This window comes from Centruroides sculpturatus, unplaced genomic scaffold (assembly GCF_000671375.1).
Source record: "Centruroides sculpturatus isolate CEXI.00-Female unplaced genomic scaffold, Cexi_2.0 scaffold867, whole genome shotgun sequence".
Taxonomy (NCBI): Eukaryota; Metazoa; Arthropoda; class Arachnida; order Scorpiones; family Buthidae; genus Centruroides; species Centruroides sculpturatus.
Genome location: NW_019385160.1, coordinates 123,252 through 149,609, shown reverse-complemented (window position 1 = coordinate 149,609; position 26,358 = coordinate 123,252). Strand labels below are relative to the sequence as shown.

Genomic DNA, 26,358 nt, shown 5'->3' with positions numbered 1-26,358 from the left:
TTGATCTACCGGAATTGTCGGTCAGAACAATTATAAAAGAGAAAGAAAAAATTCTCGAAGCTGTGAAAAATGCTCAATTTTTTAATTCAAGCGTCATTCGTAAATGTCACAGTATTATTGCTGAGATGGAAACAATGTTAAAATTATGGCATAATAATCAAGTAAATGTGAAAAATTGCAAAATAATATAAGCCTAATTTGTTATACATATGTTTTATCTAAGATTTTATTAAACATTTTTTTCTAAATTATTGTTTTCTTTAGTCTCCGGCCCCAATTAAAAATTATTTGTAGGTATTTATATGCGAAATTATACCCTGACTTATGCAAATTCGACTTACGCGGTTACTGCTCGGTCCTCCTATCGTGTAAGTTCGGGATATTAAAGTTAAAGTTGCTGACTGGAATTCTTTCGGATAACTGACTTTCGGATAAACGACGCTCTACTGTATATGTATTTTTAACTGTCCGCCATGTGGGTACTAAGAGGCCTTTTAACAAACCCATTATGGGTTGAAGTTCGGGATATTACTGTAATTCATATTGTAATATTGAAAAAATTCATGGTGAGCAGATTAAGTGAAATTGAGAAAGATCCTACATCCAAAACTAAAGTAAGTTTATGGGATGCAATTTGTTTTTATTGCAGATGCAGGAGAAGAAATTTCAGAAATAATTATTAATTGTTAGAATCATATTACACTAATCAAAAACATTCTGTTCATTGATGCATTATCTTCAATAATGCATTAATAAATTTAAATAATCAGAGCCAATGAGTGAAAGTTAATATTTAAACATTGATAAAGAACATGTTCAAGAAATAGATTCTGATGACAATCAAGACCTGTCAGATGGTGGTGATGAAGGATTTCAATCAGAAGAAAATATATGTCTTTTTCAGAAGCTATAAGTGAGCAAAAAATTTTCTTAGTTTGTTGGTTTTTTCAGCATATGCCAAAAGATCCCAAAAAGGATATTGCAACACTTCAGAAAATGGCTGATTTGAAAATTATCACCAACAAGGATTAAAACAAACCAATATAACAAGTTTTTTTAAATGTAATACAACAACAAATAAGCCTAAATATTTATTAATTATTTAAAGTTTTGTTAAATTGAAAAATAGTGCTTTAAAGGAACAAAATCAAATTCTGCAATGTAAAAAAACAGTTATTTAAAAAAAATGACTGTAGAATTCTTCAAAAATGCACTTTGAAGAACACTACAATTTTGACTGTTCTCTTTTCACAGTCCCAAATTTGTATTAGTAAACTAGTGGAAAGAAAAATTTTCAAATTCTACATACATTTGCCATATACTCTGATAGAAGATCTTGTAATGCCTGTCGAACAGCATTACATTCGGCAACAATTCTTTCTCTACGATCATCTCTAGTACAAGAAGAATCAGCCATCAATGCAGCACCGCTGATTATGCTTTCTAATCGTTCTTCCAAAGCGGGACGGGTTCGGATTTCGTTGTATGTCAGTGGATCCATATATATTCGTTCCTAAGAATAAATTATAATTTGCTTTACAATATAAATTTCTTTTTAATACTCTCATTATTTTTTCCCTTGCAATACTTACATCAAATTCATCCAAAGCTGCTGCCAATTCACCTGGCCCATCATAAGGTGGATGACCAAGAGCTCCAGCTGTTGTCTTGCCCTGTGCCACTTCACTAATAGTATTAACAGCTTCACATACTTGTTTAAAAATATAATCACGATTTTCTTTAGCAGCAGCTAATTCTGGATGTCGAACATAAACCTATTCAATAAAATATACTTTTATATTCTAGCTGTATGTATAAAAATAAATCCTATATCTATCCGCTGTATATCAAAAGTTGAATAACTTATTTTTGAGGAAGGAAAATGTCATTTCCCAAAAACAGTAGTAACTAACAATGTTGACTATGGATTTTGGTAAAAGATTTTTCAGAATTTTGTGAAAGAGTATATTAATTTATAAAATTTTTAACAAAAATTATAAATATATAAATTTTAATATACAGATTAAAAATAAACATATTTCAAGACTGGTTAAATTCTATAGCATTTTTCAAATTTAGATGATTAATAACCATCAATATTTTAACTTTTGTAATGAAATTTTTTAAGCAAAGCTGCTTCCAGCCATCAAATTTTTCACGAAGGATACATTTCTCATTATAAATTGCTTGATTTTATTTAAAAAGCTGATATATTAAGTTTATTTTATTTAAAACTAATTTGTCTCAATGACAGCATTCTATTATCTCTCAATTACTGAATGTCAATTATAAACTTTCCAATATCTATTTTACAATTTAAACTTCTATCAAAATAGTTGTATAAATTAATAATAAGATCAAAGTTTAATACCTCTTTTATATATAAAAAAGTTTTGTTTTTCAGTTTTTATTAAAGGATAAAAGTTTTGTATTCAATCTGAATTTAAATCCTGTGTATGGCAATCATCTTATGCAATATCAGACAGGTACCGTCTTAGGTTGAAATTATTAATTATACTGGCTGTACTCAAGCTAGAATTCAAGATTTTGCTATAAACAATTTTTTAGCAAAAATAAAAAAAATTACTTTCAAATATTAAAAATGTGATTGATTCTGTTTTTTGTTACAATCTTACTACCAGTAATAACCAAAAAAAGTTCATTTCAAATAGGAATTATCTTTTCTTAAAAATATATCTTGTTTGAAGCTAAAATGTGATAAATTTTATGGTGATCACAATTGAAACAGACTGAAAAAGTATGCTGTAGTTCTTATAGCCGAATGAAAATATCTTCTATGAGTTAGATTTAGTATTAGTTTATATCAATAGAACTTTTTTTAATATCATTTTTAATGCTGATCAAAATTTTTTCTTTTTCCAATTTTAAGAGTTATGATTTCACAAAAGATCATAATAACCTTAATAAAACAATGTTTTATTTTTATTTATAAATGTATTTTGAATATCATTATTGCAATATCATTCTTCAGTACAAATTAGAAGTTAAAATCTCTGAGTAAAATACACACACAACGTAGCATCCTCTTACACAATTCTATATTTCCAAACATACAAGAATTGTATCTTTGAAAATGTAGAATTGTGTAGGAGGATGCTAAACCTTGTGTGTGTTTTTTATTTAGAGATTTTAACGTTTCATTTTTACTGAAGAAGGATGCCGCAACAGAAGTATTTGAAATGCAATGAACAATTATTTATTGTGACATCACCACAATGCCAGGCTGCAATTTTTAATCATATTTTTAATTAATTTAAAATATATGATTTCCACCTCAAAACAGTAGTGGCTTGCTTCCGTACATCATACTTTTCCTTTAACAATAGAGTTGTGCTGGCCATCTATCTAACACCTTTCAGGGAAAAATTTTTTAATTGAGATAACATGACTTTCAATTTGCATCAGAAGTTCATATATAGTTTATTGGGGCATCTTGTGCTTAAGGTTTCCATATCTGGTTTCATCTTTTATCTATCTAACTCTGTCCTCAAGATTAAGAAAAGATGGAGATGAACAAACAATAGTGAAAATTTATAGGTCCACAATTTTTTCAGCCCAATTATAAGACTGTTAAAATCAGAAAAAGAAGGAACTTTGATCAGCATTTTAACTGATATTAAAAAAGTTCTATAAACTTATGCTGTACTATGAAAAGTAATTGCTTTAAAATAAAATTAACAGTTTAGTTTATGTCAAATTTATTGTTTCTCTACTATTTCTAAATTATAAGTAATTGGAAGAAGGGCATCTAACATTTGTATTTTAAATAAATAAATGCTTACTAGAATTAATTATATACAATAAACAAACACCTTTCTCTATTCCAGCACAATGTTTAATGCGTTAAAAAACGTTTTCGGCCGTTTTTAGCGATCTTCCTCAGTTCAAATTCGAACCATATTAAATATGGTTCGAATTTGAGTATTTATATTTTATATGCATAAATAAATAGCACATAAAATGAATCATACTATAGTAGAAAAGAGACTAGTATAGGAGAAAATCTATTTTAATAATAATATATTGAAAGATGTATTTCAAGTCTACATATCTATCAACTTTATATCAAAGGAATTTAAGATAGCAAGCTACAGAACATTAAATGAGTAATACAAATACATAAGTCATTTCAAAATTCAATGTTTAAGGAAATCTGGACTAAAGGATAATATAGTAATCCACAGAATGTGTATTCTATGCACAAGTTAAATTTAAACACTAAATTTAAAAAGATTATTAAGAGAAAGATTTACAGTGAAACTTTTATCTGCAACTTTGCACAAGATTAATATTTTATTAGTTATAGCATATAAATACTGAGAAATTTTTTCTATATTAATATAAATTTAGATAATTAAGTTATATGAGTTTTGTAACTATTCTGTAATTATTTTAATAAGTGAAAATTCTAATTCAACATTTTTAATTTAGTAGTTTGGCAGTTATATTAATTATATACAGTTAATAAATACAATATATATTACTTTCATTGTATCAAACATGATAGAGAGAATCTCAAAATAAACTTGCAAATTTTAAATTACATTAATAGTAAAATTTCAATAATTTTAGTTATTAAATCCTGAATTTTATTTCAAATTTTGCACAAAATAATACCTTTGAAGCAGTTAGTAACATCATGCTATTTTTCTTAAGAATAGCTCGTGCGGCAGCTAAATCTTCTCTAAGATGAGGATCCTTTAATTCCTGCAATTTATTTCCATTATAAAATTTGGAGGAAAATTTCAGTTTTTAAAAAGTTATCTTAAAAATTATTCAATTACAGCTTGTCTTTTTGCTGCTTGATGAATTAAATCTGAAGTATTTTTACCAAAGTCATGAAAAGATTTCAAAAGTTCTGACTGACTAGAGGCATTTTTTACTTTATCCAGATCTCCTTCAACCTGAATATTAAGAAATAAAAAAAACCTAAGCAAAATTGTTAATACAATAAAAAAAATTAATAAAAATTAAATTCTTACCACATGAAGGGATTTTAACAAACAGTGAACATCGACCATATCAGCAAGAATCAACAGATGTGTTACTGCCAAAAGTAAGCTTCTAGCAGCTCTTACCATATTGCTTCTTTTCACTGATGAAAATGGATCTTCTGCAAATTCTCTTGAACTTTTGCTCATAACATCACCTACAAAATATAGATATAATGTATGAAAAAATTAGTTTATTAACTATAGAAATAATAATTATGTATAGTCTCACACAAAAAACAAAATAAAAATACCAAATGACATATCTTAAAAATTTTAACTATAAAATAAATTTAATAGATTTATTTTAGAAGAAGAATCTTAAATTTTGCAAATGTATAGTTAATATAATTATAATTGACAAGCCTTTTTCATTTTCAGAAGTAACAGACAATTATGACATATTTTGACTGTATGTATAATACAAAATTATGTGATGAACAGAAGAAATACAGTCGACCCCCCTATAACACTGTTGATAATTCCGTTTTATATGAATTCCATGTTGTATGAGTCACTTAGATTTTACAAATACAGGAGCCGTTCACAGCCCGGCACACGTATTTGTAAAATCTAAGTGACTCGGTACAACATGGAATTCATATAAAACAGAATTATCAACAGTGTTATAGGGGGGTCGACTGTAATACGTTAATGGAAAATTTTTAAAGCTTCCAATTAATTGATAACTTTTCTTGAGAAATTGAAAAATAATAATGCAAAAATGTTTTTGAAAAATAAAGTTCTGTTGTAAAAACCAAACTTTATTTTTCAAAAACATAAAAGATTATTAAATACAAAGTGGGAAGATATTTAGAAAATTGTGTGTAGTAATAATCTGTTGGATGTTGTTTATAATTCTCAATTATAGTAAAAATATCAGATCTTGCCAAAAAATTTAGAATTTATAATCAGATGTAAATTTAATTATATTTGCAAGTGTTGAAGTATACAGATTATTTGTTTCTTTACAATTTCTCCCCTATTAAATCAGTATAAATCAAGAAAATTTCACTATCAAATTAAATTGCAATTAGAAAAAAATTATTTAAAAATGTCTTTGTTTTTTAATCTCAAATGTTACCAGTCATGTAATTGTTGTATCAAACAATTCTAACATAAAAACATTTAAATCTCTGAAATTGTTAAATTCAGTGCCTCTGATAAAAACAAATTATGTATCCAGTCTGAAAATGATATTTTAAACAAAGAGAAAATGGAACTTAATTTTCAGAATATAAAAACAACAACAACAAAGGATAAGACACTACTAAACTCGATTTCATGTTATAGTAAAAATATAATTAGAATGTATTTTTTGTCATTTTTGATAAATTTATAAAATCTTTATGGTTGTTATAATCTTATAGTTTTTTAATTGCAAGAAAATATTTAAAAAAAATAAAATTCTACTTAAATTTTATTTTTTAAATAAGGAAGATTAATGATTGCTCCTCTATTAAATTATCTAATGAAATTAGATTGTTATTTTATATTACCTAATACACCCACAATCTTTTGAGAAGTAAAACAGTATTTAATAACACACAATTTCAGTTTTATTAAAAGACCATTTTCAGAATAAAAATACTCCGGAAACTGGATTATACTATATTGCAGTAACTCCTACCTTGGTATTCTAAGACTNACAGTCTACACCCTATAACACTGTTGATAATTCCGTTTTATATGAATTTCATGTTGTACAAGTCACTTAGATTTTACAAACACGTGTGCCGGGCTGTGAACGGCTCATGTATTTGTAAAATCTAAGTGACTCGGTACAACATGGAATTCATATAAAACAGAATTATCAACAGTGTTATAGGGGGGTCGACTGTAATACGTTAATGGAAAATTTTTAAAGCTTCCAATTAATTGATAACTTTTCTTGAGAAATTGAAAAATAATAATGCAAAAATGTTTTTGAAAAATAAAGTTCTGTTGTAAAAACCAAACTTTATTTTTCAAAAACATAAAAGATTATTAAATACAAAGTGGGAAGATATTTAGAAAATTGTGTGTAGTAATAATCTGTTGGATGTTGTTTATAATTCTCAATTATAGTAAAAATATCAGATCTTGCCAAAAAATTTAGAATTTATAATCAGATGTAAATTTAATTATATTTGCAAGTGTTGAAGTATACAGATTATTTATTTCTTTACAATTTCTCCCCTATTAAATCAGTATAAATCAAGAAAATTTCACTATCAAATTAAATTGCAATTAGAAAAAAATTATTTAAAAATGTCTTTGTTTTTTAATCTCAAATGTTACCAGTCATGTAATTGTTGTATCAAACAATTCTAACATAAAAACATTTAAATCTCTGAAATTGTTAAATTCAGTGCCTCTGATAAAAACAAATTATGTATCCAGTCTGAAAATGATATTTTAAACAAAGAGAAAATGGAACTTAATTTTCAGAATATAAAAACAACAACAACAAAGGATAAGACACTACTAAACTCGATTTCATGTTATAGTAAAAATATAATTAGAATGTATTTTTTGTCATTTTTGATAAATTTATAAAATCTTTATGGTTGTTATAATCTTATAGTTTTTTAATTGCAAGAAAATATTTAAAAAAAATAAAATTCTACTTAAATTTTATTTTTTAAATAAGGAAGATTAATGATTGCTCCTCTATTAAATTATCTAATGAAATTAGATTGTTATTTTATATTACCTAATACACCCACAATCTTTTGAGAAGTAAAACAGTATTTAATAACACACAATTTCAGTTTTATTAAAAGACCATTTTCAGAATAAAAATACTCCGGAAACTGGATTATACTATATTGCAGTAACTCCTACCTTGGTATTCTAAGACTTACTTCAGGTCACAAATTTCAAATAGATGAAACATCTAACATTTTGGTGTTCATATATGTCAGGTGCAGAAGAGCTTATACAAAAATTCAAATTTATAATTCTCTAAAATTTACATATACTATTGGTTGATTTTAAGAAATTTTAAATTTGAATTTTTATATAAGCTCTTTTGCGCCCGACACATTTGAACACCAAAATGCTAGATCAGCGTTTCTCAAAGTGTTCATATATGTCAGGTGCAGAAGAGCTTATACAAAAATTCAAATTTATAATTCTCTAAAATTTACATATACTATTGGTTGATTTTAAGAAATTTTAAATTTGAATTTTTATATAAGCTCTTTTGCGCCCGACACATTTGAACACCAAAATGCTAGATCAGCGTTTCTCAAAGTGTTCATATATGTCAGGTGCAGAAGAGCTTATACAAAAATTCAAATTTATAATTCTCTAAAATTTACATATACTATTGGTTGATTTTAAGAAATTTTAAATTTGAATTTTTATATAAGCTCTTTTGCGCCCGACACATTTGAACACCAAAATGCTAGATCAGCGTTTCTCAAAGTGGTTGATAACGCCCCCTTGTGGGCGCTGGAGGCTTTCAGGGGGGCAAGTAGAAGGCTCAAAGAGAATTGGGGGGTGTTAAGGAAATATAGAGGGGCGACGGCAGACAAATTCTATATATAAAAATTCGACGGAATATATATAAAATGTTGACATTTCATATTTTTTTTTAATTTTTTATTAAAGGTCACAACTTGAATATTTCTAACACATTGACTTTTATTTTAGCTCAGCGTTTCTCAAAGTAAGCAATAACGCCCCCTTCTGGCGCGATGAATAGATCTATGATAGAGGCAGGGTATTGAACGGTGACCAAAGGCAAAATTGGGGCTGATAAGAGGAAACATTGCGTTTAATGGTTTCCAGATGATGAGAACAATGTACAGTAAGGGCACAAAGTGTGAGATTCATAGAAAAGTTTTCCTAAGAATATTTCCAATCCTTTTCTCACACAAGAGAAAATGGGTTAGGGGGCGTTGGGTATAACTTTATGGAACAAAGGGGGCGGTGGATCGAAAAAGTTTGAGAATCACTGTGCTAGATGTTCCATCTGTTTGAAATTTGTGACCTGAAGCAGGTCTTAGAAAAAGACTGAAAACATTCATTTTTCTGAACTTGCACCATTCTGGTGGGTGAATACCAAGAGAGTTTCCACAGACCAACTTCAGGTTAAGAAGAATGCAATCAAACATAAAATCAATGGTTATAAAATACTGTTTTTCAGCAAGATTGACAGTATATTAATTGCTTTCTCTGCAATCATCTTTTCATTGTTTTAAATAATATATATATATAATAACACAGTAGCTTAATTTATCAAGTTAATTTGTTATCAATTCCATTTCAGTTTAAATTAAATATATTTTTACTAAAATAAGAATATTTAAAAAATTTTAAAATATTTTATGTAAATTTTCCAATAAAATGTGTTTGTTAGAGATGGGCTGATATCATTAAAGAATACTGAAACACATATGATGGCTATAGTACAGACAGTGCCTTTTTAGTAAGGGTTGCCAGACAGATAATGTAGTGTCAATCATCCTCAAAGTGTTTACAAAAGTTATTGTAGTTTTCTTATCTTCATCATTATCATGTATGAAAGAATACATTAAAGAATCTATTTTAATTCATGATTATGTCCAAATGAATGCATATAAAGTAAAACCTGATATAGCAGATTCTGAGTCAGCAAATGTCTGCTTAAGACAGATTATCTGCTAAAAAATTGATATATATTTCAAAACATCCAGCAACATTTAAATATTTGATACATATAAGCTTTATTCACAGTTTTGTTTTGTGAAAGTGTGAGAGATAAGAACAGAATTCAAAAATAGTCAAAGAATAACCAAAATTATACAACTATTTTTAAACAATAAATAATTAATTTAGAGAAGTCTAGAAGAAAAGATCTGGTCTGGAGTGAGACTCAAACTCACAATTACTGTTTATGCTATCTAAATGACACAAGTAGGATGTTTGCCAATTTTCCCAGCACATGATTAATTCTACTTCTCTTATTTCCTCCTTTAATTATACAAGAGAAAAATGCAGTCCATCAATCCATCAAAGTGAAGAGTGTAAGAGTACTTTATATATATAATACTCTTACACATATATATGCACTGAAAACTTTAACAAGTTTAAGGACACACAAATTCTATGAAATGATAATAATAAAGATAATTTTTTAATGTCATTTATGGGAAACATGTATTGTCATTCTAACAGATTTTGAAAATAAAAAGGTAGGAAATTTTTGTCTGTTATTTGCATATAGTAATGTCTGTTTATTCAAGATATAAATCCATCAATAGTCCTATTACTACACTGCAACTCACTAAGTATAGGTATCCCAAATTTCACTGTATCCTCACTAAACCCAAATTTCACCTTATTGATATCACTGAATATTCCATCATAATGATATTAAGATAACTTTTTGATTTGAGACAGGTTTCTTAATTCTATTGCCTTCTGCTGGAGCCATGAATATAAAAATCTATAAATCTATATTTGATATTTAAAGAAATAATCAATTAGAAAAACATGACTATTTTCTAGAAATTTTAAAAATTTAAATGTCTTCATGTTTAGAATACTGTAGTTATATATTTAAGCATTTAAATTAGACTGAATTTAATATAAAATAAACTATTCTTCTTTTCTAATTAATTTTCAATGTAACATTATATATATATATATATATATATAAAAGTGTATCTAAGTGTTACATCAAAACGGAAATGACTGTGTTATTTCTGATAGATGAGGCAAACATCATTTTGTTTTGCCAGAATATTACAAGCCACGTCACAATTGAGTTATGAGTCACAAACCTCGATGTCTATATTTATAACTGTGTAATTAGAGAAAGAGCTGGACATTGCTACGCTTTCTACGTCATAAATAACCACCCTATTGTTAACAATAAATAATAAATCAACAGTCACGAGTCGAGATAATTCTGTGGTTTACAAAGGATCTGATGTTCAACCCCTGACGAAGTTACACGCCTGTTTTAATAGACTTAATGTTACACGTTCCTTAAATTTACTTCGAACTAAAGATTATTTTGAATTCTTTATCACTTTCTGTCGTAATTCGGATGAATTATAAATCTTTTATTTACCGTCCATTGCGTTAATTTAAGTATCTTTAAAGAAACAAGTTTAAATTATTGCACCTGATAGATGAATCTCTCTCTCTTGAAAATTTCATTAATCAGCAAACCTAATTCTTAATCTCCAAAGGTGCATCCAATTCTATAATTGTAGAACACTCTCCCTGATGAATATTTGATATTTTTATCTTTCTTTAACTTCAATAAATGTTAATTCTTAATTACATTCACGATAAGAGATCGAAATCCTCTGTGGTATCCCCCCAAATCTATAGAGGATAATTGTCATTTTAGTCGTAGAAAAGAGCACATTTCTAAACTATTTCATGGAAAAATTTCGTTAAATAAATCATTTAACCTATCATAAATCATGTATTATTCAAATAACATCAACTATTCTTCTAGAAATCCCTAATGGTACCCCCCAATCTTTTGTAATTGCTACTATAAATCCGGATGAAAAACTATTGGAAAAGACTTTTTTATATAAATATTTGAAGTGTTTTATGTAAAAAAATTCATAAAATAAATTGTTTATATTATTCAAACAACATCCTGTTTTCATTTTAAAAATACTCGACCCCATTCTAAAATCTACAGAGGATCCTAGTGTAAGGTTTATATAGTATAATTGTAATCATAAATTCATGTAAAATTTTAATAAAATCTCGAAACAAATCTATAAATAAATCGTTTTTGTTATCAAAAGAATTAAATATTATCCAAACAACATCCGTTACTTGTAAATTGTAAAATTGTATCCATACACTTGACACTAGAACTTGCAACCATCCGTGTTACAACATACGTCTTTTCTGGTTACTTAGCAGCGAGAGAGGTCTTTTCTTGGTCTCGTGAGATGCTAAAAAATATGGTAATGTAACCCCCCTTCGTCACGCTTGGAGTGAAATACACTAAACTGACTCCCTTGCTATATTTTAGACACTATCGACGATGCCTTCCGGGTTTATGGATGCTGCAGGATTTTCTAATATCTTCCTCTTCCATAGAATCTAATTCTTTCATCCGGTTTCTTTTTTTTTATCTTTTCTTTTTATATTTATTCTGTGAAGTTTTAATGCAGATAAAATATTAAATGTTGCAACTATTCATAAATTTTTATAGAGCAAGTTTGGGAGGATGGAGATGAAATGCAGCATCCGTATTTGAATTAGATTTAAAATATTTGTAGGTGTATTTTTTTTTCTGTAGTTACAACTGTAAGAAATTATGGACTGAATTTTACATTATTCTTTAAAATNTAATAATCTGAGTTTGCTCGATCTGGCGAATACGGTTAGTGTGATAGCACGTCCCATCTAAGTTATAACAGTTTCTGAGGAGTTACCAAACTTGTGTGAAATTTGACATTATTGTGGTAAAACACTACACCTGTTTTTTTTAATCAATTCTGGCCAGCTTTTTCTGTTTGATGATATTACGCAATTTGTTTACTCGAATGCAGTACACTTTCGAATCAATTGTTAAATTTTCTGGTAAAAAGCTCCCAAAAAAAATGTCCTTAAAATCCCACCAAATAGAGCATTTCTCTTTAAGAACTTGTGGAATTCATATATCAAGCTTTGAAACGAAACCAATTTGTTTCAAGTATTCATAAACAGTTCAATTTGACAAGTTTAATCTCTTAGTGATTTCATGTGTTGTTATTCCGCAGTTTGCTTCAATCAGTACTTTTATTTTGTTTTCACTGGCTTCAATTGGCCATCCATAAGTTGTGCATCTTCAATACTGAAATTGCGAGAACGAAATTTTGTAAACCAGTTTTGGCACTGTCGTTCTGTCAAAACATCTCCACCATACATGTCACACGATTTTTTTCTTGCTTGAACGGCATTTTTATTTTTTTGGTAATGAAAAAGCAAAATATGCCGAAGATGCTGCTTTCGATCTTCCATATTTGATGGGACACAAAAAATAAACAATTGCACGAAATCAAACAAAAGTTTTCACAAATAAGCCATAAAATGCTAGCTGTCAAAATATATAATGATAATACGGTTTAGAACGAAAATGGCGGGAAAAATATCACTAATCCGTCTAGTGGTAAAAAAAACGAACTTACTTTCCGAACAACCCAATATATACATTAATATACAAACTTAAATTCAGCATTCTACTATTAGTAATTATTGAGTTAATAACAACAGAATGCTGAAAATTATTCTTCATAAATAATTTTTATTCAAAATTTAATCACCACCATAACATTTGATCATGTAATACTTCATTCAGAAATATTACATGATCAACTGAATACACTGTCAGTTAAATTAATGTAGAATTTAATCAATGTATCAATGTATTCAGCTGGATATACTGTAATAAGTACAACTATATCTTTACGAATGTAACTTTTCAAGTCAAAAATTTTTTTATTCAGATGAGACTGAATCAAAATGGATTAATATTTGAAGGCAAATATTTGGAATTTGCACACTCCGTTTGTCCAAATTGTGCTAAAACACTATCAAAGCTTCATTTATTTTATGGATGTGACCTTAATAAAGATCAAGAATCATAGATCACTGGAGATCAAAATAACAGCCAAAGTTTAGTTAATCATATGTACAATAAATTCAATCTAGCTACCACTAATGAAATTTACAATTGCAATAATGGTGTAAGAAGACTCTTAAATGTAAAATCTTAAATACTATATGTTATTCTAAAGTGGAGGTATGTTTGATTTTTGTTATTGAATGTTTATTTTCCATCTTACATCATTGTCATGTACCCCCTTGTAACAGGCGACTGCCTATTTCGTTCAATAAACTAACCTACCTAACCTACTGTAATAAGTCCAACAAAGTAGTACAGCTACAAAACATTAATAGTTAAAGTAATAAAAAAAATTGAAACAAAAAAAAAATGAGACAAGATTGTAAATAAAATTTGTGATAATAGGATAATATTTAAAGATATTAAAAACAGAATAAAAGATAAGAGTTAATTCTTTGAAACTAAAGATTTACATTTTTCTGGGGCATTATTGTAAAATTTCCTTATTCTTAAGTTTTGAGTTTCTCATTAAAAATAAATTAATAAAATCTAAAAGTTTAAAAATAAATCTAATGTAGTAAACAATTTAATACTAGTATAAAAATATTTAAAAACTAATAATGAATGAATAAATAAAGTCAAAATAAATTAATAAGTATATTTAAAAACTTTTTAATAGTGATGAGCTGATTCATTGAAATTGTTATGAGTTGGAAGAATTAAGCATTTTTCAGTAAAACATACAAAAATTATTTTTTAAAGCTGGAACTAATGTATAATTGATGACCACCAAACATTGGTGGAAACATATGAAAGGTCATTAATTATATTGCCTTACTGTCCTTATTTAATTTCTTATTATATATTTGTCAACATGGACATTAATTATTAACAGGACAATTATACTGGTGCTAAGCTTTTACACAAGAATTGAGGAAAAAGTTCTTAAAGAAAACAGGTAGCTTAATAAAGTCTGTTTTCTTTAAGAACTTTTTCCTCAATTCTTGTGTAAAAGCTTAACACCAGTATAATTGTCCTGTTAATAATTAATGTCCATGTTGACAAATATATAATAAGAAAAAAAAATATGAAAGGTCAGTTTGGTCATCAATTACTTTTCAGTAAATGGAACTGGTATCAGAATTAAGAGAAATTTATCATGATTTCAGTTTCTTAAAATATTCTTTAATATTTAATAACAAAATTGGTTTTTGATTTCAGGTAATAATTAAAATTGTTTAAATTATGATCATTAATAATTATGGGAATGTATAGCTCTGAAATTTGAAATTTGCAGACCTATACATTCCCACTGCCATCTATCCATCCTTTGTTAATTTTGAGAATGGAATTGAACAGATGAAAATCAAGATCAGATATGAAAAGCTTAGGGCTGAAAGCCCAAATTAACTGTATATGAACTTCTGGTCTGCACTGGAAGTAATGTGATTTCAATTCAAAATTTTCTCAGGAATGGAGTTAGATGAGTGGCATGACTCAATTGTTATCAGCAGAAGTATAATGTACAGGGATAAGACACCACTAAAATCCAGACAAGATATGGAAAACTTAAAGGCCAGAGACCCTGATTAATTATATATGAACTTCCAGTCTGGACCAGAACTTAGATATTTAAAAAAAAATTAAATTACTATCTATCTATCTTCTCAGCAATATTAGCTATTTATATTAATAAACCAAACACACCTGATTTGTATTTGCCGAGTTATTTTCTTTATTCGAATGTTTTCGGCCTATTTGTATAGGCCATCTTCAGATTTTAACATTGTTCGTTCCAATGGAACCAATAGTTCGAAATTCATTTGAATTTGAACTTTTAACAACTTATGTGTATAAATAAATAGTTAACAATAATATCAAAAACGTGTTGCAACTTATTATTATTAAAAATTGTAGCCTGGCATTGTTATACTTTAAAATTTCGATTTGTTTGCTAAAATTAGAGAATAAAAAGGGGAACTGGACAAGAATGAATAAACTAAAAAAAATTCCCAGTATAGTAAAGTTTTGATAGTAAAGAATGAAGTTATTCTGCATTAAGATGATCAATACAAAACCTTCCTCACTTATTTCTAGCCATTTATACACGAGTACAAACGTATAAGTAAACATAGAAGTATTTTGCATTACACATTAGAAAAAAATTAAATTTTGTCTAGTGTGTAACACAAAAGGAACTTACAAGTAACATGTGTTACCAGGTTTGGCATTGTTAAAGTTTTCTGGCAAATGAAAAAAATTTTGGAATGCCAAACACTATTTGGGATTATATTTGGCATAAAATAATACCATTAATATACTGTCAGCAACAACAAAAATTAGAAGTATCCACCAAGAAGAAAATTAGACAGCTTCACCTAAATTGCTGTCAAAATTTTACTATTGAAATGATTTACTACTTATTTTTTTAATGCCTCCATGTATATTTTGATGTTGCATCTACACTGAAAACTTACTCCACTGAATGATTACATCAAACAAGAAATTAATAATTTTATTTAAAGCTCAAGAGTAAGGATGCACCAATAAGCAAAATGGCTGGTTACCGATTAATTGGCCATGCATTATCGACCGATATCGATTAATCGGCCGATTAGTGTTAATAATTTATTGCATTAATAGTGTGAGATCCTGGAGTTAATTATACAGTTAATTATAATGTGGAAAAAACCCATTTTTCTCCACCTGGTATTTCCATCTCCCTCGGGTCAGGTAAACAAGAGACGATCAAATATCCTCGCAAAATCAACAATCTCTTCCTTTGTTTCTAAAATAAATCTCAACACTTAATTGTTGACGCATGGAAACTTCAACATTGTTTAAAAAGCTGAATATATTTCTTTAACTGCTGATATTTGGACAGCAACTACAAACAATTCTCCTTTTTTAAGTATAACAGCTCACTGGTTGAAGGATGATTTTCAGCAGGAAAGAGCTGTCTTCCAAATTGTTTCCTTTGAAGGTTCCCACACAGCTACACGAATCAGTGAACAGTTAAAAATTGTTCTTGAACAGTATAAGTTGGCAAGTGATAAGATATTCTTAGTACTAAGAGATTCTGCAGCAAATCTGGTAGCTGGAATTAGGAATTGCAACTTAGAAGCATTATCATGCTTTATACATACGCTGCAGCTGACACTAAACGAATGCATATTTTCTAAACAAGATGTGAAAACTATAATCACAGTTAATAGAAATATTGTCACACATTTTAATCATTCTGCTGTAGCTGTAATCAAATTGGAAGATTTGCAAGAAAAGTTAGGTTTGCAGAAACACAAATTAATTCAAGATGTTCCTACTCGCTGGAATTCTACATACTACATGTTGGAACAGCAAAAGGCCCTTGTCACATATGCTATAGATAATAAAATTCCTACGTTGAGCCCATATCAGTGGTCTCTCGTTGAAAAAATTGTTCTACTTGTAAAACCATTCAAAGAAATTACTGTGGAAAGCCAGCAAACGAGAAGCCACTTCATCTTCAATAATTCCCACAATAGAGACTCTGAAATTATTCTTATCAAAAGCAAAGATCAGTAGTTCCTTTAGTGGCATTAATACCACAACAGAAGAACTAGAAAATCCAATAAAAAAAGATTTTCAGCATATATAGAAAACAAGTCTTTATGCTTGTCATTTTTATTAGATTCAAAATGAAATTTCAAAAAGAGGATATGCTAGAGGAAATCTCAATAAGAATTAAATTCTGAAGCTTCTACTTCTGGAGGTGATCAAGATGGAGGTGAATTTCTAAGTTTTTCTGATTTATTTGATGAATTAGCTTCTGGTAAACGAAAGAATGAAGAATAGCATGTTTTTAAAAAGAAAGAAAAAAAACGAAAGAGACGAACAAACGTTTCGATCAAGAATTAGAAACATATTTACATTTATCCCTAATTTGAGCAAAATAGCTATGAAATATTTAAGTGCCTTAAATTGTAATTTAAGGGTTTTACAGTTTAAATATTAAATTTTTATTTGTTTTATATTTGTTTTGTATTTAAACTTATGAAACAAATTAAAATTTAATTTTTCTTCTTAACCTATTCAATACTTTTTCTTATGTAAAGTTTAAACTTTATATTATGCGTTATATTATATTTATAATATGTATCGATAAAAGGAATAATTTAATTAGTAAAATTTTTTTAATATTCAATTGTAAATATTCAAATGTAATAAATAATAAATATATAACAGAAATTTATTAGTTTTTATTACTAGCATTGTACGTAACATTCTAACAAAAATACCAAAATGTAAAATTGGCCGATTATCGAAACCGATTAATCGGCTAAGTGGCCAATACGGCCGATTACCGATTACTTACCGATTAATCGGTACATCCTTACTCAAGAGTAATTATATCAAGTTTTACAATAAATCTGTTCAGTATACTGTTAAGTGTAATTTATTTCTAACATAATAATTCAACTGATAACATTTCAGGGTAAAAAATGGCAACAGAATAAATTTGCTTCATTTGGTACATTTATTCAAGTCATTCAGCATGTATGAATGAAAATGATCTGGCATCCCTGCCACTAACTATAGGGCTAGTGCTATTCTATGCCAGCAGAGAGACTACATTCAACTACATTTTTGATGGAAAAAAAATCAGAATTGAGACTTTTTAGTGTAATTTGCATTAGCATCAGAATTGTTAGGAATTTTAGTATCATCCTATTGCTACTTTTTAATTTAATTCATTTTTCAATTCAGATGATCTATTTTAAAAATTGAAAATGTTGTCAGAAGTATTATATTCCTCCTTTTTTGTACATTTTAGTAAATTTAAGAGCTTAATACTATTAATTTTTAATTTTACTTATAAAAAAATAAAATGAAAATAAATAACTATAAGAATCTATTTTTTAATGAATAAATCAATAAAATTAAAAAGTATTAAGTTATTCTTTGCAGTATTCTTAAGGCACTAACAGATTTCCATATAAAATCATTTACATGGAAAAATTTGCATATCCTATTTATTTTTAGTTTATTCAAACCTTTAAATACATATATTAAAAAATAATAATTTATTAAGACAAAAAGCAATTTTAAACAATTAACTTGACTGTCCCAAAAATATAAAGGTAGGCTGATATTAAGATACCAGAGGTTCATTAACCCAGCAGAAACAATTAGAAATGACTGTAGTTGATTAGAATCCCTAATTTAATAAAGGGCCAAGACAAACCCCTAACAGATTTAGAGAAAGGTAAAATTCTTGCTCTTAGAAGTAAAAATTACTCTGTAAGAGCAATTGCCAAAAAATTAAATTAGGTCATCCACTGTAATTGACAACTTTCTTAAACCTGGAGATCAATATGGTCAAAAGAAATTAACGGGATGCTCATCAAAGCTTACAAACAGGGCAAAAATAAGCAACTGTTTGCCAGATTACCAGCAACAAAACATTTTGGAAGTTAGCAGCAATGTCCAAGTGTAATGTTGGCAAATCAACACATTGAAGAGTTGTGCAGACATACTGGCATCTTGTATACCAGTCAAAAAAATCTGCATAAAGTCTACTCACAAGGAAAATGTTTACTATGGGCTAAGGATAAAATGAGCTGGACAAATGGGTGACAAGAAAAAATTCGACTAGTCCAGATGGTTAGTCATTACTGGCATGATTTGAGAAGAGAGGAAGGATTATATTTCAAACAAGGTAATGGCTCAGTTATGATAGTGGGTGGTTTTAGTTGGCAAGGAAAGACTTCACTTACTTTTTTGCAAGGGTATACAAAAGCAAGTGATAATCAGAACATATTGGTAAGCAATTTCTTGCCTTTTGCAGAATGTGTTGCAGGAAATTGATGATCCTTTCAACAGGACAATGCTCCTATATGAATGCTTATTAGCTAATGAGGTGCCTATTATTGACTGGCCAGCTCTATCTGCTGATCTTAATTTGATGGAAAATCTTTGATACATTCTGGCTAGAGATGTACAGTCGACCCCCCTATAATGTACGTTCCTATAACGACAATTCCTATAACGTAGTGAAAAAATTGTAGAAACTTTCGTATAAAGTACCTCCTATAACATCGTTTCACGACAAGATTGATAGAGTCTGGACCAATAGTGGATGAGCAGCCGAACTACTTTCCTCCGACCCTGCGCCACGCTACGGAGCGGCTAAATTGAGTTTGCTATCGTCTGTTTAGTATTATATATAAATTATATATAAATTAGGTACTGTACATATAATTATATATTAATTATATATAAATTAGGTACTGTATATATAATTATATATTAACTTAATTTATTGTAACTTTATTATAATTATATATATGCTTTCTGCCGCCTGGCAACACGCTACGGAGATTTTAGGCTAGTAAGTTGAGTTTATTATCGTCTGTACAGTATGTAAATTAGGTACCGTAAGTCTAATACAGCACTAATTTTATACATTTCTTGTGAAAGAAACACTTCTTATTCAACGTCCATAAAAATTATTTATATTAATGATGTCTCCAAAGGTCAAGTTATTTTTCCGCCAAAAATTCGTTATCAGAAATTGCGGCCGTCGTTTCATGTGCTGTTCCGCGATGAAAACCAGCTTTAAGCAACGGCGTAGTCGAACGGTACACACTCTGTAAGTAATCCTACAATTTTTTGTTTATAGCATAGTTTATACAGATTATTCCCAAAAAATTATACGTGTTTTGGAAATGTTGAGTCGAATTAGTCTAGAATCGGTTAATTTTATAGAAGAAAACCTTTCGAACAGCCTTAGTCCGTAAAGTTCCCACCTATCGGGCTGCGATTGGCTCATGTATTTAATCGTTCCTACAACGTAAAATTCGATTAGCGTGGAACGTATCTAAGTGTTATAGGGGGGTCTACTGTATATGCAAATAGGAAGCAATATAATAAGTGTGGGGGGGACTAAAACAAACCATAATTCATTACTGGGAAGAAATAAGTGCATCATTCCTTCAAAAACTCATACAATCAATGCCAGACTGCATTTACAAAGTTATTTTAGCCAAAGAAGACTTCATTGAATATTAGGTTATTGTTAAATATAATTTATTAACATGTCATTAACTGTTTCAATTAATTTTGTTATATGCCTTTATATTTTTGGGACAGTCAAATTAATTGTAATTATTTAAAATTATCATTTATTTTTATTCTGTCTCAATAAATTATCATTTTTTGTGTGTGCATTTTGTGAAAGTTTGAGCAAGCCAGACAAATTATTTTTGCAAAGTTTACAATGTGAATAATTTTATATAGAAATCTATTAGTGCCTTTATATTTATGGGACACACTTTAATGCTTATTGAATTCATTCAATATTTTTTAATTTAAAAAAACAAACAGTTTATTTGTATTTGCTTTCAATTTTTATCAAAATCTTAGTTTTAAAAAGATAAGCTTTTACATTACAACACAAAAAAAATAATACTGAGTATGTTATTTATTGGCACTAAGACCATATATCCATACTTATATTGAGAATGGATAAATTAAAGCTTTGTCCACATTCCAATATAAAAATTTGGGTATTGACCCAGATTTATCCTGAAGATTTTAGAGCATACACAAATATTTCATTATATAGTTAAAAAACAACAAGCAATGCCACTTACTAAAAATAAACAAAAATATAAAAACTGTCTATTGGCATTACTAGTCCCACTGGAGTCCCTTTGTCACAAGTATGTTCTTGTCACACAACTGTGTGAACTATGATTTTAGCAGGTTGAATCGCACAATCCATAGCTCTGAAATATCAAATGTAGGAGAGTTGCATGGGAACATTGATGTAATAGACTCCCAAATGAACAAGTTTCTCTATAATGACAATGATACTTTTCACATGACTTATCACAGAAAATGTGAGATCATATGAATATTGTAAGTCATAGAGGATTGAGTGAATATATTATAGCACTCAGCTTATCATAAGGATCAATTCTATATCAAATTTAATCACTCTATACAGTACAGTAAAAATTTTTGAATTGAAATCATATGACTTCTATCAAGTTTAGACAGGAAGTTTGTATATACAGTAGTTAATCAGGGCCTCTGGCCCTTCAGCTTTCTATATCTGGTCTAGATTTTCTTTTATCTAACTCCATTCTTGAGATTAACAAAGGATAGTTGGATGATAGTGGAAACATATAGGTCTGCAATTTAAAAATTGCAGCCCAATTAATTAGTACTATTAGAATTTATTTACTAAGTCAGTAAGATGCTTAGCAATCAAATCTGAGAGGAATCAGATTTTTCAGTAATAAAATTTATTAAATGAAAGATTCTTAAGAACAAATTGCACTACAAATAGAAATAAATCTTTAAATATATTTTTTGATTTGAAAATACTCTGTTACAAGCATTCAAAATTATATTAAAGAAATGTCTAAATAATTATGAATCAAGTAATATTTTACTCAAAAAATGAATGTTTTCAGAGTATTTTATAATTCATGAACTTCACTTTAAGGTAAAATTATATTGTTAAGCTGCAACTATATTTTAATTATTTTAAACACTTTTTCGCTTGAGACTTCGTACAATAATTACAGTATATCCAAAATAAGTAAAACAAAAATAATAGATTTAAAGATTCAAAAGTATTCGATCTTTTATTAAATTAATGTCATATGATTGAACCTCAAATACTCATTGATCAATGTTTAGTAGTCTCAATTGTAATTTTGGATAATCATCTTTCTTCAGATATGAAAAATGGTTGAAGACTTTAATTTAAGGAAAAATCTCATTTTGTTTTGAAAACTAAATAGCAATCTATATTGGATAAGAGATCAGTTTCTTTTGTTCTTGGTTAGACACAATAATGTCAAATGCTAAGCAGCATGAAAGACAAATGCCTTATATCTTAACCATCAAAAGCCTAAATGAGGAAAAGATTTTCGATAGTTTAATATACTTTTTTTTTTCTTATAATGAAAATTTTAAGCTTTTATTATAAGAAAATATAATTTTTTTTCATTTATTCATTGACAATTATCTGACAATATAAAGCTACAATACATTTAAAATCATTATCAATTTCCTAAAAAAATTTTTGAATTGCAAATGTGATTTATTTGAACAAGACTAATTTACAATGTTTTGAATATCTATCATTACATGTTCATATTTTAAATGTTGAAGCAAGTTAAATAAATAATGCAACAATATGAAAAAATTTTGAGAACAACTTTCTTTTAAAAAAATATAGTGAAGACTCATTAAAAAATGTATAACAGAATAAACATTTGATGGAATGTAGTAATTTATTCAAGTAATTAGCTATCAACTACAAAGACAAGTTATCCCCAGCTCAGAGGGCATTATTGGATATTTAATATAATTTTTACATCTAGCTATTTACATCCCAATACAAACATGTGATATCTGACAGACAATCAGATGCTTGTTTTATATTTTAAATTACTGGTATACCTCGACTTACATCGTTCCTGATTATACGTCGTTTGTCAAAAAAGTATATGGAAAAATAAAAATCAAGTTTGAGTCATTTTATTCGGCTTTACGTCTGTCTGCCACAAATGTTGAAGTCGTAATATCACTAGAAAAACAATTAAAGCACATAAAGTTATATTAAAATATATACATTTACAAACGCATGTACTGTATTTACAGTACATGCATTCATAAATTTAGATTACTTTTTTTCTGTACTATATTAATTAAAAACTAAAATTTATTTGTTTGTAAGCTTAAAATAGATCCTTATTAACCATATATCATTAAAAATGCATTAATAAATAAAATACAGAACCGGAAATGGTAATTTATGGTTTAGCCTAGTGACAAATAGATTCAGAGACAAGCAAATTTGACTTATGTCACCTCTCCTGGAACCAATTACCGACGTAAGGCAAGATATACCTGTACTACATTCCATCATACATTCTATTCTGTTATACATTTATGAATAAATTCTTTAACTTGAGGATGATTACTAAAAGAAATTGAAAATGTTCATTTTCTCCATTGTTGTGTTTCAAGGAGCTGGATTTTTGGTTGTGTAAGTGTTTTGGATAAGAAATATATTGACAAAAATCAAATTCAATCAATCTTCATGGACTGTATGCACATTGAAACTTGCTTTCTGAATGTCCCTTTTTTTGAAGGTATCCATATAGTATCACTATATGGATACAGTGAATATTAATGTGTGAACTTGTTCTGTTGTTGAAGTTTGAATGGCTTCAAAGATATCACTAGCCTCCAAAAGTGATAAATTACTGTTAGTAAGTTTTTCTGTGTGGTAGAACATCAACCAGCTGAAATTTATTGCCTTATATTAACAGTTTATTGTAAATCTGATCAGTCCAGAATTATGAGAGAAACTGGAACAATGTAGCCAGTTTTGCAGTGACCATGACAGCAATATGGATTTACTGCAAAATGAGAGACCAATATCAATGATATCAGCCCAAATCATTAAAGTGGATGCAGGATAGATACATTTCAGTGATGCAATAGCCAAAGAGATATGTATCTCCATTGGAAATGTCTGCTTGATCATATAAGGTTTAGGTTACCACAGAATATGTTCTACATGGATCCCTAAGTGTGCCAACAACTAGCAGAAATCTCAAAAAATGTAGTTAGCTCTGATGGATTTCAAACACAATAGAAGAGAAGGCAACAGTCTTCCTATACAAATATTTTCAGGAATAGAAAACTATGTCACCTAAAATCTAGAGACCTAAAGCAATGAGAATATAGTAGTGCCATCATTCTGACAAAGTTATGACGACATTAATTTTTAATTAGGAATGACCTTTTCTTTTAAACTTAAAACCATGTAATGACAATCACTGCAAACTACTTGAATCAGTCATATGCTACAAATCAAGAACAAGCATCCCAATAAATTTCCATTGCTCCATGACAATGCCAGATCACATGTTGCTGAGATATCAAAGGTAAATTGGAATGATTCAAAAGGGAAATATATCTCCCATCTACCATACAGCTCTGACCTGTTGCCTTATAACTTTTGGATTTTCAGACTCATGACAAAAAATCACAGACACCATTTGAGAATAGTTCTAATGATGGAAAATGGCCAACCAAAAGAATTCTCCTAGAAAAGTATTTTGTTTAGTGACACTCTGGGATAACCATCACAATGCCTATGAAGACTTCCATGTTCTGTTCTTTGTATAGGTTAGATATATCTTTGAAGTTATAAAAACACACATTATTTATTATGCTAATTTCCATGTGGTGTCCAAATATGTTTTAAGATTGTTTTATTAAATTCTTATTAATATGCTTCATAAAACTTTGCAAAATTTTTTCTTTTTATCCAACTTATTTGGCATATCTAAGATAATTTAGATAAGAGCTATAAAAAAAATCTAGTCGTCTCCATTTTGACATAAAGGACTGCTGTTTATTGAAAATGTACAAAATATTGCAAATGATTTATTCTAGAGCAAGAGCTTTATTTCAGTCTGTGTCACAGTACGTATATTTAACTGTAAAAAATTTATGCTTGTCATAACATTGAAAATTAATTTTTTAAAAAAATGAATAAAATTTTAAATTATAAATTAAATTTACCAAAAACAGAAAAAACTGAAGTTAACATATACTGACATTAAATCACAATTTTAATATTTTTTATGAGATTTACTTTGTCAGAATGGCTTAAACTGAATGTGTACAGTACATTGATTTTGTAATATTTTAGATAGAAGAATTATAACAAAAATATTAAATTATTATTATTTTACCACCCCTACCCATGGAAATATCATTGTAATTACCACCAGCGGTTATTGTAAGTTTTTCTCCAAAATTTATAATTTTGGTGTAGATATACATCTATGTCGTGTTTTTGTTAAACATTTTACGTTCTTTGTTATTGTTTTAGCACTGAAGAGGGACTGGAAAATATTAGGCCAGCCCAAAATGCATTTGATGTAGTCTTTACAAAATAAATTTAATTTGCCAATAAAATTGCTGTGAGATTTGTCTACCAAGAATAATTTTGGATTACAGAGACTAAAATCGTCATATTAAATTATTATTGTATTTTATTATTTGTAAATAACAATAACAACTGTAAATATTAGAAGTAAAAAATAAACGAAACCGCATGATGCCAAGCAAATCTTCCAATGTACTGCTATAGGTATGCACACAATACCCATCCCTAATTTTAAAGTGTTCTTTATGAAAAATTTAAATTTTTGTAATATCCGATATTATAAAATACTGTAAAATGAACAGCTGAGTCATTATTTGTGTTAAAGGTTGAGACTTCTTTCAATATTATAGTAATAAAGTAACGAAAGAGTAATGTAGTCCTTTGCAGTACAAATAGTCATCCTTGCCAGGTGACGTGTGTCCACAACATGTTTTACAAAATTACCCATACACCAAACTGAAGCAAAATTGTACAGCAAGCTGTTACTTTATTTTTGACAGCTGAAGACATTAGACCTAATGAGATCTATCAGAGGATGTACACAATATGAAGAGTAACTGAAAAAACTAAAAAAGTGTTAAAAAGTCTACACAGTTCATTGTCTATATTCATCATATTCATCCTTTCTTAAACTTTTGAACTTACAAACTTTTTGCATGCATGACTCTCCATATTGTGCATACATCCTGCTACAAAGCTTACTAATTTGTAACTGTAACAGCTTTGGCTGTCAAAAATTGAATAACAGCATATTATTTGATTTTGGTGGAATTTGATATGGGTAATACCATTTTGTAAACTACGTAGTGAACACAAATGCC

General features: G+C 28.3%; 1 protein-coding gene across 6 annotated transcripts in view; it reads right to left on the bottom strand.

The window, feature by feature from the left end:
- LOC111635599 (catenin alpha-like) overlaps positions 1–26,358 on the bottom strand; it is an 80,260-nt gene that overhangs the window by 31,724 nt on the left and 22,178 nt on the right. For all 6 annotated transcript variants that reach the window (XM_023380606.1, XM_023380604.1, XM_023380605.1 and 3 more), the window contains exons 4-8: positions 5,004–5,170; positions 4,806–4,925; positions 4,639–4,728; positions 1,593–1,775; positions 1,310–1,513 (exon numbers count right to left, since the gene is read on the bottom strand). In XM_023380606.1, the coding sequence (XP_023236374.1) occupies positions 1,310–1,513; positions 1,593–1,775; positions 4,639–4,728; positions 4,806–4,925; positions 5,004–5,170 (764 nt within the window). The remainder of the gene's footprint in view (positions 1–1,309; positions 1,514–1,592; positions 1,776–4,638; positions 4,729–4,805; positions 4,926–5,003; positions 5,171–26,358) is intronic.